The following is a 14,232-nucleotide window of genomic DNA, read 5'->3' on the forward strand; positions in this document are numbered from 1 at the left end:
GACCCTTCCTCAGAACAGTTCTGAGGAAGGGTCACCGGACCCGAAACGTTAACTCAGTTTTCTCCTTCACAGATGCTGTCAGACCTGCTGAGCTTTTCTGGCAACTTTGTTTTTGTTCCTGATTTACAGCATCCGCAGTTCTTTCGGTTTTTACAAAAAAAAAACAGAAGTTGCTGGAAAAGCTCAGCAAGTCTGGCAGCATCTGTGAAGAAAAATCAGAGTTAACATTTTGGGTCCGGTGTCCCTTCCTCAGCCTGCTGAGCTTTTCCAGCGCCTTCTGTTTTTGTTCCAAACTTTGTGAATATCAACACCAGGCACCAGGTTCATAGCTAAAACAAAATAATTAACAATTTATTGTTAAAATGGCAGCTTTAGCTGAGCAAAGTTAAACAACAAGGTAATATAATTAGTGTCCATGATTAAACCCAATCTTCCTTTATACTAGCCCCCACTCATACAAAGACAGACTCACAATAGATTCAGTTTAGGAGTAAATTATAGAAAAATAAAACAGACATAACTGGCCAATTCACTTAAGCTGTTTCCACAATCTGTAAATACCACAAGCACATAAATCTAAAGTAACTCCCTTGGTTTCTGACGACCCTGGTCAATGCAAGTATCTTTGAATAGGCTCTGAGGAATAATCATCTAATTCTTCTAACAAATGTTATATTCTCTGAATTTACAGTAAGCTGACAATGAGAAGATACTCCTGGAGCAAACAAACTTCTGTCCTGTAGCTTTGGTAGCCACAATTCTTCTGACAAAACATACTGTTCAAAAACAGTTCAAAATGTAGCTTCTCTTACTGGTTTTTTTTTGACATTTTCTTTGTTAGATTGAGTGGCACATGTTAACAGGTTTGAGCATAATGTGTGTCCAGAGTCAAAACATTTGCAGAGTACTCTGAACAAGAATCAACCAGTAATCAATCTCCAGGTCTGGCATCATAAAAAAAAAATCAGTTTGTTTGCTCTCTTTTTGAACAATCAAGCTGTTGCTCACAATCCAAAGGTCACCTTCAGTTGCAGCTCATGGTTCACAGCTTCAAACCAAAAAGATAAAAGTAAAGAAAACTCAACGAGGGTTCTAACACACTGGTCTGCCTTTTCCTCAAAGTAGTGTATTTTTTTTCTACAGGTAATTACAGGAGATGGCAGATGAATCATACATGTATTTTGCTTTAGTCTTCACTGTTGAGCATTTGAGTAACATTCCAGAAAAAGCAGTGGATTGGGAACCAAAAGGGAGGAACTCAGGAAAATAACAATTGCCAGAGAAAAGTGGTACTGACAAGCTGTTGGAACTGTGGGCTGACAAGTTAGATTTCACCCTAAGGTCTTAGAAGAAGTGACTAGTGAGATAGTCAATGCATTGCTTCTAATTTTCCAAAATTCCTTACATTTGGGGAAGGATCCTTTAAATTGGACCATGATAAATGTAATCCCTTTTCTTAAAAAGAATGGAAAACAGAACGAAGGAAACTATAGGCTAATTAGCTTCATACTGGTCATAGGGGAGATGTCAGAAGCTTTTTTAAACAACATTATAGCAGAAAATGTACATAAATTCAAGGTTAATAGATATGATCAATATGGTTTTGTGAAAAAGAAATCATGTTTAACCAATTTATTGTATTTGTTTGAGGAAGTATTATGTGGTGTCAATCAAACAGAAATGATGGAATGTACTGTACTTTGATTTGAAGACTTGATAGTGATTTGATAGTGTGCCACATCAAAGGTTATCACAGAAAATAAAAGGTCATAGTTTAAAAGGTTACATATTGGCTATGGATTGAAGATTGGCTTGCTAACAGTAATCAGATGTATGCATGAATAGGCCATTTTCTAGTTGGCAAGATGCACCAAATGGTGTGCTACAGGCAACAAAGCTGAGGCCTTGACCGGGATGAAAGGATCAAAAGTATAGCTGCTAAACTTGCTAAATACACTAGAGGTAGGATACATTGTGAATAGGACACAAAAATGTGACAAAGGGTATAGACATGTTAAGTAAGCAGACAAAAATCTGGCAATGGAGCATAATATGGGAAAATGTAATATTGCCAATTTAGACATGAAGGAAAAAAACAAAGCATATTATCTGAATAGAGAGAGACTGAAGAACTCAGAGATGTAGGCAGAGATCTAAATGTCCTCATGCATGAACTGTAGTAGGTCAGTATGCAAATACAGCAAGCAATCAGCAAAATTAATAGAATGTTATTGTTTATTGCAAGAGGAATTGAATAGAAAGGTAGGGAGGTTATGCTTCAGTAATTCAAGACACTGTTGAGATCACATCTGGAGAACTGAATATTGTTCTCATTTAAGGAAGAACGTAAGTGTATTGAAAGCAATTCAGAGAATATTTAGTGGAAGAACTGGAATGGGTGTGTTGTCTTATGACGGAGGATTAGACAGGTTAGACTTGTATCGATGGGAATTTCAAAGAGTAAGTTGGTAAATTGATTAAAACATATATGATCCTGAGGCATCTGGACAAGGTGGATATGAAAAGGATGTTTTCTCTTGTGGGAGAATGTAGAACTAGGTATCACTGTTTTAAAATAGGGAGATCATCTATATGAGACAGAGAAAAGAACAGAGATATTAAGAACTGCAGATGCTGGAGTCAGAGCCAATACAGTGTGGAGCTGGAGGAACACAGTAGGTCAGGCAGCATCAGAGGAGCAGGAAAGTCAACATTTCGGGTTTATACCCTTATTTTCTCTCAGAGGTTCATGCGTCTTCGGAAATTTCTTCCTCAAAAGGTGTTGGAAGTGGAGCCTTTGAATATTTTAAAGGCAGAAGTCAAAATTTCAAAATAAGCAAGATGGTGAAAGGTTAAGGAGGGTATGCTAGAATATGAAGTCATCAGATAAGCCATGATCTTATTCAATGGTGGATTTGCCATGAGGAACCAAATGCCTTATTCCTGCCTCTAATTCAAGTGTATAGAACAGTACAGCACAGTACAGGCCCTTCGGCCCACAATGTTATGTATGTTTGTGTGATGAAATAGTCACTGGCCAGTCAGCCTGATCTCAGTGATGGATAAATTGTTGGTAAAGCTTTTGAATGACTGTTACAAATTGTCTTTTTGTCAGGCACAAAGGAATCATGGGCAGTCAACATGAATTTGTTATTTGTTATGTTTGCTAATAACGTGAGGATAATAACAAGTCGGCCCAATAAGGGTCATGCATTTGATGTAACCTACACTGTTTCAGCGAGTTTTATTTTACAAGCTATCACATGAAAATCTATTGAAACTGGAACAACACATGGGATGATGTAGGGAATAATTGGCCGGACATAAGAAGTGTAGAGGAACAGTGGGACTTTTGAAAATGCAGGCCTATAAATTCTTAAGGTACCAGGACAAGTCAACGAGAAGATTAATGAAGGAAAAGGGATATGTTCCTTTATTGGCATGGGTACAGAATATATGTGGAAGAATGTTATGCTAGAACTATATAAAGCTTTAGTTAGGTTACCTGACAAACTGTGCATCATTCTATTCATTTTCTTTAGAGGAGGTATCTGATCATATTAAAGTACAGAGGACATTTATGAACATGTTGTTAAGAATGGAGAATTTCAGCTACAATGAAAAGTTAGAAAACCTGCAGTTGAACTAGATGTTGTGTTCAAGTGTCTGATGTGGAATTTGAACATTCAAAGGCACAAGCACTCACAGGAGCCACAACTGAAAATGAAAATAATGTAATATTTTACACAAATGTATCAGGTCCTATAGATGAAGTGGCACTGAATAACAATTACAGGTTATCAGACTGTTACACAGCAACTAAGATTAAAGGTAAAGTCACCGTAATCTTACCAGACGATTGAGCTGCTCCCTCTGGAAGAGAGATGACTTGTGGTGGTTTAACCAGAGGGTCACCACACCTCATGCAAGGGAAAGGTTAAGAAAGAGAGTCCTTCATGATAACCTCAGCTGGTACAGGAATTGAACTCACTATTGGCATCACTCTGCATCACAAACCAGCTGAGCTAACCAACTTCCCAGATATGATGCAATTAAAGCAATTATAACATTACATTGAACTGAAGTTAAAATCACACACACAGGTAAGCTGCTTCAGGCAGGCAGTAAATACACACTTCTCAGCCAGAATAGCAGCTAGCTATAGCTTTCAAGTAGGATGGAAGATTATAAACCTGCATACTCACATCCCAAGATCAGTTCTGCAGATGCAAGAAGTGTTGGATGATTTATCAGACAGGTTACTTTCTTCAAGCTCTTCGTATGCTGTACTGGTTTGTAAATGCTGGTAACTGTTCTGGTTTGATTTTGCTGTTTGGTCCTATTTCTTCCTCTCGTTGAAACCTTTGATGTCACTAATACAATACTGGGTGCTAGGCTACCATTAGCAACTTTGCAAGCCCTTGCAAGTGAACCTTTAAAATCACTTCGGTGCTTTTTTATAAGATCGGAAGGAACTAGAAAGGAAACAAATTAGGATATTATTTGTCATGTCAAACAGTATGACTTCTGTAAAACTATTCAGTGAATAACCATTTTGTTACATCCATAGATTCAGTTTTCTGGCAAAAGTACTTTTTTTATTTTTCAATTAGCAAGTTAAAATCTATTTGAAACCATACTTTTAGTGCTCTGATTCGCAGAAACATTGAAACTATGAGCAGGACTAGGCCATTTGGCCTTTTGAGCCTGGTCCATCATTTAATATGAGCATGGCTGACCCTCTATTTCAATACCATACCCCTGCCTTCTGCCTATACCCTTGATGTCTTTAATACCTAAAAATGTATCTCTCCCTTGAATATATTCAGTGACTTGGTTCCACAACCTTCTGTGGTGAGAACATTGACAGATTCAATACCCTTTGTATAAAGAGGTTTTTCTAACCCTTATCCCAAGACTTTGATCACTGGCTCTAAACTCCCCAACCAGGAGGGGGAGTGGTGAGGGTGGAATCCTCTCTGTATCTTGTTTTTTCAGCCCTGTTAGAATTTTATATGTTTCTGTAGAGATTGGAAGGAGGTCAGCCAGGTAGATCTCATAGAGTATGAGTTCCCTGATTGGGGCTACTATCTTGGCCCAATGAAGGAGCCCTGGCTGACAGATATAAACAGAGTATTAGGGGTTCTGTTCACTGTAGGAACTGGCTCTGAGCCAGCTGAGTCAATGTCATGTACTGTGCACGTATAAATAAAGGGTGACTTGGCGATGAGTTACTGGCCTTTTTGAAGTTATTTCAGTTTTAATCAGATCCCCTCTCATTCTTGTCAACTGTAGTGAGTACAGGCCCAGTCAAACAAATCTCTCCTCATAGGAGAGTCCCATCATTCAAATATCAGCTTAGTGATCCTTTGTTGCATTCCCTCAATGGCAAATATGACTTTTCTTAGGAAGGGAGACCAAATTTCATACAGTACTCCAGGTGTGGTCTCACCATGGCCCTGTATAACTGCAGTAAGACATCCCTACCACTGCATTCAAATTCGCTTGCAATGAAAGCCAATATATGATTTGCTATGCTCATTGTTTGCTGCACTTGCCTGTCTACTTTTATTGACTGGTCTACAAGGACACCTAGATCCTTTTGTACATTCACATTTGCCAATATATCACCATTTAAATAATACTTTTCCTTTCTGTTCTCACATTAATTTCACATTTAGCCATATAGTACTTCATCTGCCATATGTTTGCTCACTCACTCACCTTGTCTAAATCACATTGAAGCCAGCTTGCATTCTCCTTGCAGCATTGCCTAATTATGTGTCATCAGCAAAATTGAAAATGTTGAATTTGGCTCCTTTATCCAGGTCACTTAAAAATAATGTGAATAGCTGGGCCCATAAGCACTGACCCTTATCGTACTAGTCACTAGTCACTGCCAAACATCAAGAAAAAGACCCATGTATTCCCACTCGCTGTTTCTAATCTGTCAACCAGTTCTCAATCCATGTCAATATATTACTCCTAATCCCATATACTTTAACTTTGCCCACCAACCTCTTGTGTGAAATTCTCAAAGCCTTCTGGAAATCCAAATATACCACATCCACTGCTTCTCCTTTATTTTTACATCATCATTACAATTGGGAAATGTCTTTCAGGAATACTGAGTGCTCTATTGTATTATTTAACCTTCAAAATATTTAGTGTTTTTTTTTAAATTATAACAAGCTCTGAATTATGTAGAGAGGAAGATGACCTGTAAATGAATTCTGGCCGTATGGATTATACACAAAATTAAACTACTGAAGCCCAGCATTCTCCAATACTTTGTCCTTTTTCACACCGTTGCTTAATACATGCCATGAATTTGAAAGTAGGCCCAACTTTCTGAAGATATTTTGTGTCTTCAAGAGAGTGAAAATAGCTCAATACAAATCTATTACTCCAAATCTTGCTATTATTGCATTAAAAGAAAGTCAGATTATCACAGCCATGACATGTCGCTTACCTGCTTGGTAGACATGTAGGAATGTGATGTTAGACTCAAGGGGCTAATGCATAGACAAGAAAATGGTCAAAACTCACTTGAAAGACTTATCTTCACACTGTCTGTTATAATATAATGACAAATAGTAATGAAATGTTTTCTTACGATAAACTTACATATAACTGTCAACTTTACTTGATTTTCTATCGCTGCACAGGAATTTGTGAATACACATGTATATGGCATTTTAGCCATATGTTGGATCCTACTAGTCCTGTTGGTTAATAAGACTTTGTTGAGTTTCAAATAGGTGGCATTTTCTACAGAGCTGTTCTTTGAGATTACAACAAGGACATATATTATTTTGTTGTGTTCCAGATCCCATCCAGGTTGTCTGATTACTGTTTCCTTAGTTAAGGTACAACTTGAATCCACGCCACTTCTGTGTTCATATGGAAGCTTGTTATTTATGTGTTTCCCTGCGGAAATAAGTTAATGTTAATACCAAATAACTTAAAGTAATAGTAATGTAATAAATACATATTGTTCATATGAATTGCTTTCCTTTAAGCATTGGGTCTTCAATAATGACTGAAATTCTTCATCAACAGGATCATTCTATTGATTCTAATTCTGTTGTCCAGTCTTATACTAACATTTCCACCTTGCTGACCAATATTGGCTTCCAATTCAAAGTCAATATAGCGTGGACCTGGAGGAACACAGCAGATCAGGCAGCATCAGAGGAGCAGGAAAGTCTACGTTTCGGCCACATCAACTTTCCTGTTCCTCTGATGCTGCCCGATCTGCTGTGTTCCTTCAGCTCCACACTGTATTGACTCTGACTTCCAGCATCTGCAGTTCTTGCTATCTCCTTCCAATTCAAATCCTTGGTCTCAATTTTAAGCTCTTTCTATGGATTCACTCCTAACCTGTGTACAATTTTCTCAGCACTATATCCCCTCTTGAACAATATATTCCTCTGAACTCAGTTCCTTGTGCAGTTCATTTTTTTCTCTCTCTCTCTGCTAGTCGGGGTGTTTAGCTATCTTGATTCTTTTCTTCCCAGTTTTCTATCTACATCTTCAACTTCTATAACTCACTATACATTCTTCAAATGCTTGTTGAATCAATTTCTTCAATTAAACTTAACTTACACATCCTATTCTCTCCTTTTGTGCATGAGTTCCTTATTGCAATCTGTTTTGTGATGTTTCTTTATGTCGAAGACCCTACAGAAATTGTAATACAATATTGGAAAAAGTTATTTTAGACTATCCCTGTACTGTGGTGTAATGAATGGATATGATCCAATTAAACCAGGTGAACTAATCTCTCTGGTCTTTGGCACTTTCCATTTCTGAAAAAGGAAGTTTTGATGAAAAATCATCAAACATAGGCATTACCTTTATTTCTCTCTATGTGAATACCAACGGATCTGTGGAGTATTGCCAATATATTCTGTTTTTATTTGAGATTCCCAGCACTCATGGCATTTTGTTTTCACATTTAAAATAAAACCAGAGATTGGTCAAGAACTAAGGTACAGAATTACCATCGTGCATGTTAAATAAATGGGTCTGGAGGATACTAACAGAAGTACCGCTGATAGTTGGCTGTGTTTTTTCATTTATTCACGGTATGAGGGTGTTGCTGACCAGGCAGCATTTATTGCCCATCCCTAACTTCCCAGAGGGCAGTTGAGAGTCAACCACATTGCTGTGGGTCTGGAGTCACATGTAGGCTAGAGCAGGTGAGGATGAAAGATTTCCTTCCCTAAAGGGAATTAGTGAACCAGATTGGTTTTTCCAATAATCGACAATGCTTTCATGGCCATCATTAGATTTTTAATTCCAGATATTGTCTATTGAATTCAAATATCACCATCTCCTGTGGCGGGATTTAAACTTGGGTCCCTACAATGTTATCTTGATCTCCAGATTAACAGTCCAGCAATAATGCCACTAGACTATTGCTTCCTTGGAGATTAATATAGTTGATCTCAGCAAGGCTGATGGTTAAGAGTGTTACAGTTGAGATTAGCCCCTTTTGAAAGGAATAATATTGTCTATTGTTTATTCCTAAAAAGAGACAAGAAGTTGAAACTTTCCATCGTGCACGCATCAGAACTAGAACACACAAAAGTGATCTGAATAAAAAAGTCACACCATTATATAAAGGAAGAGAAGAGAGTGCTGATTGGGTGGAGCATATTGTTAAGGGGAATGCAGAAAGAACAGTTAACTGTCAGTCTTAATTCTCAGACCAGGCAATGGATTCTGATTGGTTGGTTTGTTGCCATTGGGATGCAGCAGAGTTTGGCTGTCTCCATGACAACCTTTTTTTTCATGAAAAAGGTGAAACGTATGTAAAAGTTCATTTTGTGTATATAAAACAGGATCCGGTGTTAATTATATATGTAGCTTCTTGCACATACAAACATGTCACTCCAAGAGCCCAGCTGATGATCTTTAATTGGTTTCTGGTGTAACTCTTAGTGGAGTCTGGGTTCTTAATGAATTGATTATCGAATGTTAGTCTTCATAAGCACTGTCATTTGATTCCGTACCTAAAGGTAACTCTTTGGTGGGAATTTCTGTACTTAATTATCAGTTGATTTTTCTTCCTTATTTTAAGTGAAATATGACTGACATATGAAGAAAGAAAGACTGAATCGATGAGGCTTGTACGCACTGGAATTTAGAAGAATCAGGGGAGATCTTATAGAAACATATAAAATCCTGATGGGACTGGACAGGCTAGATGGAGGACAAATGTTCCTGATGTTGGCAAACGACAGAGCTAGGGATCAGTCTAAGAATAAGGGGTAAGCCATTTAGCACTGAGATGAGGCAGAATTTCTTCACTCAGAGAGTTGTGAACCTGTGGAATTCTCTCGCACAGAAAGCTGTTGGGGCCAGTTGGTTAGATATATTCAAGGGGGAGCTGGACGTAGCCCTTACGGCTAAAAGGATCAGGGGGTATGGAGAGAAAGTGGTGGTGGGATACAGAAATTGCACAATCAGCCATGACCATATTGAATTTGGTGCCGGCTTGAAGGGCCGAATGGTCCTGCACGTATTTTCCATGTTTCTATAAAAATATAAACAGAAATAGGATCAGTTGTTGTTGATAAGTTTATCCCTTTCCACTTTTATAATTGGGGTATAATATTTTCATGCTTCCAGACCTCAGCCACAATTCCAAAATCCAGGGAGGATTGGCTTCTGCTTTAGTTGTGTCAATATCACAGACTAACATCAGCATTCCACCAACATTTATATGGTTAATGCTTGCAGATAAAAGCATGACCTGTTGAAATGGTAATGCCCTTGAAAACATTTGAATGGAGGTAATCTGAAGATGGACCTTGAAAATTTTGAGTGATGGGACTACAACCATTTCCTTTGGAATCTTGTTCCATTGTGGGAATATCCATAGGAAGAATGATACACTGTCTTGCAGACAAATTACTTCACCAATCTGTGGATGGCTACCTTATACTTTAGCATTGCCAGAGGGCACCACTATTTGTTTCTGCCAGTTTCCATCAGTCCATTCCATATTTTATTGGAAATGTTCAATCTAGCTTTCCCCCTCTTTTGCTGTAAAGATTCTCATTCCAAATCTTTGATCAAGAGGTGACGCTGATGTATTTGCCAGACTGACACAATATTGTGCAGTCTTACTTCGGATTGTTTCAATCTTATTGCTATCTCTCGCCATACTTGGAAAACATGCACGACTTGCACACTCCAGCAATGGATGAACAAACATTTGGAAATATATATTTTGACACTGCAATATTTTTTGCTGCAATATCAAAACTTCCTCCTCAGAAATCCAAAATCGCATTTGCTATCTGCTGAATGTGGAAACCTTACTGAAGATTGTTTTGAAGATGAGGCCCAACTATAAGTTCTGTTTTAACCTCTTGGAGAATTTAGTTAGAGAACTTTAAACTATTTGAATGTAAAACTGTGACCAGAGCCTCCACAATTTCAAATTTTATTTCCTTCTGAAGATAGGGTGCTTCCTATCCAGAAGAAGGGACCTTCCTACTTAGGGACTCCCAAATATTTTAACTACCTCCTTTATTTTCATAGCTCCAACATCTCTACTGTCTAACATTTTACTATTAAAATAGCTGCACCCTTTTTACAGAAACAACTCATTTAGTATATCAGCCATGTACTTTGCTGTTATAAGAGGATTTCATTTTTGATTCCAAAGCAGCTCCACTCTTCTGTTGATTACCCTTTTACTATATCAAAGACATTGATAATAAAATTGCACACACATTAATCACGTACGAATTACATCAAATAGCACAGTCTTTGCAGCTCGATTTATTCTGTGACTCTTTCCAATTCAATGTGCATCCCTTGAAGTTTTCACAAATAGACAAATATTACACAACTGCAGCACAATTAAATAACTGAAGTAGGATCTGACTCACATTTCTCATTCATTTCATGACATGTTAGGATGGTTGCAAATGCATTATCAAGAAATCAAGCTTCAAATCTAATTAACTGGGCAATTGTCATTTAACTGTTGGTTGAGCATTCCTAAGCAATATTTATACTAATGCATTGCTGAGCAAATGTTGTAAAGTGGATGCAATTTATTTGATGTGTCAGAAACTTGGCATGACATTAAATGCCACAGCATGGCATGCTGCACCCCATCTGTTTCTTTGCCCCCCTTCCTTAGCACCTTGTTACACCAGATGGGCATCATTGATAAAATCCGAATGCACCTTAGGTTGGGGTTGGTTGACCTATCATGCCAAAGAAAAATTGGTATTGTGGTCGGGTCCACTGTTCTCAGCATTACTCTCAGGAGACATTAAGTGAAACAATCATCCACACTGTCCACCATGTCCCTGAAGGTAAAAAAAGATAATTGGAAGTACAATGACCCTATTTAACTTTCACACTGTAGGCAAATGTAAATTTTAGTAATAACATAAAACATGGAAATAAGCATTGAATGTGATATGGAACAGTAGACCATTACAAGAACAACAAATTCATCTTTCATTCCTATAGTGCATTTCATAGAGTGGAAGTACCAGAGAACATCAGAGAAGTTGAACAAATGTTGAATAATTGTAGAATAAGAGTTATGGGGGTGAAGACATCATGGAATACCTAGGAACTGCAGATACCTTTGGAAATGAGGAAGGAGGTAGCAAGTCAGATAGATATAGAGTTTTCCAGGATGAAACGTTCAGACAATGGAGATAGTTTTTTTTAAATTATTTACAGGTGGAGGGCATATAGGTGGTGGCTAGGCCAACAATTATTGCCCAGAGGGCAGTTTAAGGGTCAACACATTGCTATGGGTCTGGAGTCATATGTAGGCCAGACCAGAGAAGGATGGTCATTCGCTTCCCTAAAGGGCATTCGTGAACCAGATCGGTTTATCCAAAAATCAACAATGGATTCGTGGTCATCATTGGACTCTTAATTCCAGATGTTTGAGAATAAAAAGACTCCACCATTTGCCATGTCAGGTTTGAAACCCGGGTACTCGGGACACTACCTGGGTCTCTGACTTAATGGTCTAGTCATAATACCACTAGGCCATTGCCTGCCCTGAGTACTAGCCTTGTTAGTTAATTGATCATTAAAATGGTTGCAAAGAAAGGCCAATTCGGAAGGGGATATATTCCACCCCACTAACTGACTGAGAGAAGTTACAAAGTTTGCATGTGTTGAGCTCTATAATCTTGTAATCCGAGACAAACATTTTAAATTTAATGCATCAGGGAGGGGAATAACAATGATGTTTGGGAAGAACTAGACTAATAGAAAAAACCATGATGTGAAAAGTGGGAGTTTGGACAATTCTTCCTTCTCCTCTAATTATTTTAAAATGTTAGACCTAAAAGTATTTTTGGAAAACTACTGTTTATGCTGGCGAATTGACACACAAGACATAATGCAACCTCAATTTTCAGAAGAGGCGGAGAAAAGAGAAGTTGAGGTCAGGAAAGCATCAGCGAGGATTTCAGCGAGAATGAATCAAAGCAATAGCAGGAAATGTTACCAGGACAGAAATACACAAAGGAAAGGACATCAACTCCAGGTCAAACAGAACACCATGGATACACAATCACCGAGATTAATTAATTCTCAATATAAATGGCACAATGAAGGAAACCTAAGAGGAAGTCAAAATCCTACAAAAGATTTATAATTTTTAACAAAATAAATCATAATGCTTTTGAATTTCTTCCTGATAAAAATTAGTTAAGAAACAAAACAAGAATGAAATTCATCGATCAGAATTTTATCAAACTATTTTGAGCAAGTTTCAAGTGGTTGTGGGAACCGTTACGAGGAAGCAGATGGTGTTTGATCAGATATCAGATGATTTTACCAGCATTAATAAACTTGGAGGGCATTCTTTAGACATCAACTGAGATACTTAATGGGTCAATAAACCCCAACATAAGGTGCATTCAGATTTTATTGATGATGCCCACCTGGTGTAACAAGGTGCTCAGGAAAGCAGGGACATGGAAACAGGAGCTATGTGGCAGTGCTCTCACAAGTCATCAGGCAAGTCACTGTGTTGGGGCAGGATGAAAGGTGCACAGAGGCCACGGCCAAATGTCGAGTAAAAGGTGGGCAAAAGTTATGGGGGGGGCACATGGCCGGGTTGAAGGGGGCAGTGGCACTTTCACTGAGGAGAGCACTTTGGAGACAGGTTTTGAGGAAACAAGGGGCACCATTCCAGAAAGAAGGCCTAGGAATCAGAGAAAGGGGATATCTGCCGTGAGCCTTGCCCACCCAGGTGTCATGGCCTCTGCACTCTGAGGGAGGGAGATCCAGGCACTGGCAGGGGCCTATCATTATATTCATGACCAGGAAGAAGGCCTGGGTTTGTGCACATGAGAGAAAAGGAGAGAGGGGCACACCGATTGGTTATTTCCAGGGCAGAATGTAGTGCCTGAGGCTGAAATTTCTCCAAGTGACCAAATTGCAGTTTCAGCAAACAGTGCATTTCTCCATCAAACAGTGCATCTCTCCATCAAAGGGTGCATCTTTCCAACAAACAGTGTCTCTACATCAAACAATTTCACTCTCTATCGAACAGTGTCACTCTCCATCCGACAATGTGACTCTTTATCGAAGCCATCACTGATCTCTGCACCATGCTGCATGATGGGCTGAGATCTTCGGGACTAGTGGGTAGCCAAAGAAAATAACCCCAGCCCTCAATTTCAATATCGCAAGTTCTATCCTGGGATCCATTGGATATTTGTGTGGAATCAAGGTCAAGGACCTATTGAAGATGGATGTATGCACAACTGCATGTGTCTGAAAAGTCAGGTGGAGAGCAGTAGCAGCAGAATGTTGCAAGGTAGCAGTATCCAGAAGAAATAATAATAGAAAGAGCTGGAGAAAATCAGCAGGTCTGCATTATTTATGGAGAAAGAGAGAGAGAAACGTCTTGAGTCCAATGACTCTTCAGTTCTGAAGAAGTGTCATGATTTGACATGTTAACTCTGTTTCTCTCCACAGATGCTGCCAGACCTGCTGAGTTTCCCCTACACTTTCTGTTTATAGTTTAGAACTCCATTACTTGCAGTATTTGTTTTTTATCGTAGCCAAAACCAATTTCCTTGGGCAGTTGAAATGTTAAAGGGTTAATATCTGTTCTGCTGACATATAAGAAATTAGGTGCTTCATGGGTGCCCCTGTCTCGCAGACAAAATGGGGTAATCTAATTATACTCTGCTCTCTGTAAATGTTGAACTAAGGCTA

At 38.5% G+C, this 14,232-nt stretch overlaps 1 protein-coding gene across 1 annotated transcript in view; it reads right to left on the minus strand.

The window, feature by feature from the left end:
- The window catches only part of LOC109930717 (nectin-1-like), a 53,820-nt gene that overhangs the window by 38,417 nt on the left and 1,171 nt on the right, over nt 1-14,232 (minus strand). The window contains exons 2-3 of the mRNA XM_048598146.1: nt 6,628-6,930; nt 4,206-4,475 (exon numbers count right to left, since the gene is read on the minus strand). Coding sequence (XP_048454103.1) covers nt 4,206-4,475; nt 6,628-6,930 — 573 coding nt within the window. The remainder of the gene's footprint in view (nt 1-4,205; nt 4,476-6,627; nt 6,931-14,232) is intronic.

Source organism: Rhincodon typus, chromosome 6 (assembly GCF_021869965.1).
Source record: "Rhincodon typus isolate 14 chromosome 6, sRhiTyp1.1, whole genome shotgun sequence".
In the NCBI taxonomy this organism is placed as follows: domain Eukaryota; kingdom Metazoa; phylum Chordata; class Chondrichthyes; order Orectolobiformes; family Rhincodontidae; genus Rhincodon; species Rhincodon typus.